Consider the following 1,464-nt stretch of genomic DNA (forward strand, 5'->3'; position numbering starts at 1 on the left):
GCTCCTTCTAAAAAGGGACCTTAATTTTAAGACTGTTTGATTTCTAATGGAAAAAAAAAAGTTGAAAAAAGCCTTGCCCCACCGAAGTTAAACATCTGATTAGGCAATCCCAGGACAAGCAAGGCAGGATGACCTATGGGAAATGTCAGGTAGAGGGAAGGGGCAGGTCAGCCCCAGCTGGCATTGTGCAGGGATGGGGATGGGGACAGGGATGGGACAGGAGCCGAGCGTAGGAGGCACCAGCCAGCCAATGAGAGTGACTGCTGCAGGGGTGGGGCACAGGCTGACCAATCAGAGCCTGCAGCACCGTGGGTGTGGTGAAGCCCCCCGCAGCCCGGAGTTGGCCGATCAAAGAGCAGCAATGAGGCACCCTGGAGCCGCTTCCCAAAAAACTGGAGAGGTGCAGCCAAAACTCAACCTCTGTTTTAAAGGTCAGAAACCCCAAACCCTAATGAGACCTAATGCCACTGATACAAGTTCAGGTCAATAGGATTTACGTATTTAAGCATTTCGGGCCACTTTGTAATTCGGAGGGAACATCTCCAGCCCTGACCCTAAGTTTTCACTCCTGCTGACTTGCAGAATGACATCTATGAGTGGGTCCGGGACCACCGTGTCCATCACAAGTTCTCCGAAACAGATGCAGACCCACACAACGCCATGCGGGGCTTCTTCTTCTCCCACATTGGCTGGCTGCTTGTGCGCAAGCACCCCGATGTCATCGAGAAGGGACAGAAGCTGGACCTCAGTGACATCAAGGCTGACAAAGTGGTGATGTTCCAGCGCAGGTAAGTAGTGGGGTCAGCCTTAGTGGGGAGCCATGGGGAATGGGGCAGGGACAAATGGGCTGGGAACTCAAATGGCTTTGATGGAATATGAGAGGATTGAGGGCATCATGTGAGAAATGTGACTCTTCAGCATGCCCAAAGCTTTGCTGTGAGATGAGCTGTGAGAAATGAGCTGTTCTTCTCCTATGAGAAATGTTTAGAATCCAGTGCTACCTCTAGCCCTCCCACACACTTCTCTTGCCTGCCTACCATGCAGCATCTTGCCAGCAGCAGGCTGAGATTCCCACCACAAAGCTACTCCACACTTGCTCACCCCACAGCCCAGCTGCTGCTCTGGCTGGCCCAGAGCCCACACACAGTTGCCTCTGAGACATCCTTGGAGATTGTACACCTTCCAGACCATGTGTGTGCCCCTCTTCCCTCAGTCTTATGGAAACAATATGGTGAAAGAAGGGTTGAAAATGGAGATGTGAGAGGTGCAGTAACTGGGAAGAACAGTCTTCATTCACTGGTGCCTCTTGGGTAGGGTATCTCTCACCCATCTGGAGCTATACTAGGACGCAGAGAAGGTGAGCCTATCACAAAGGCTGCAGGGATGTGGGACTTAACCCATATAGTAACCAGCCTGAGTCAGGAAGTTCCTAGTACAGTCCCAGACTGACTTTTCTTGTGGGAC

The 1,464-nt window shown here is 51.8% G+C and overlaps 1 protein-coding gene across 1 annotated transcript in view; it reads left to right on the forward strand.

Annotated features, from left to right (window-relative positions):
* The window catches only part of SCD (stearoyl-CoA desaturase), a 20,634-nt gene that overhangs the window by 13,494 nt on the left and 5,676 nt on the right, over window positions 1-1,464 (forward strand). Inside the window, exon 4 of the mRNA XM_005416500.2 lies at window positions 583-788. Coding sequence (XP_005416557.1) covers window positions 583-788 — 206 coding nt within the window. The remainder of the gene's footprint in view (window positions 1-582; window positions 789-1,464) is intronic.

Source organism: Geospiza fortis, unplaced genomic scaffold, assembly GCF_000277835.1.
Source record: "Geospiza fortis unplaced genomic scaffold, GeoFor_1.0 scaffold130, whole genome shotgun sequence".
Classification (NCBI taxonomy): Eukaryota; Metazoa; Chordata; class Aves; order Passeriformes; family Thraupidae; genus Geospiza; species Geospiza fortis.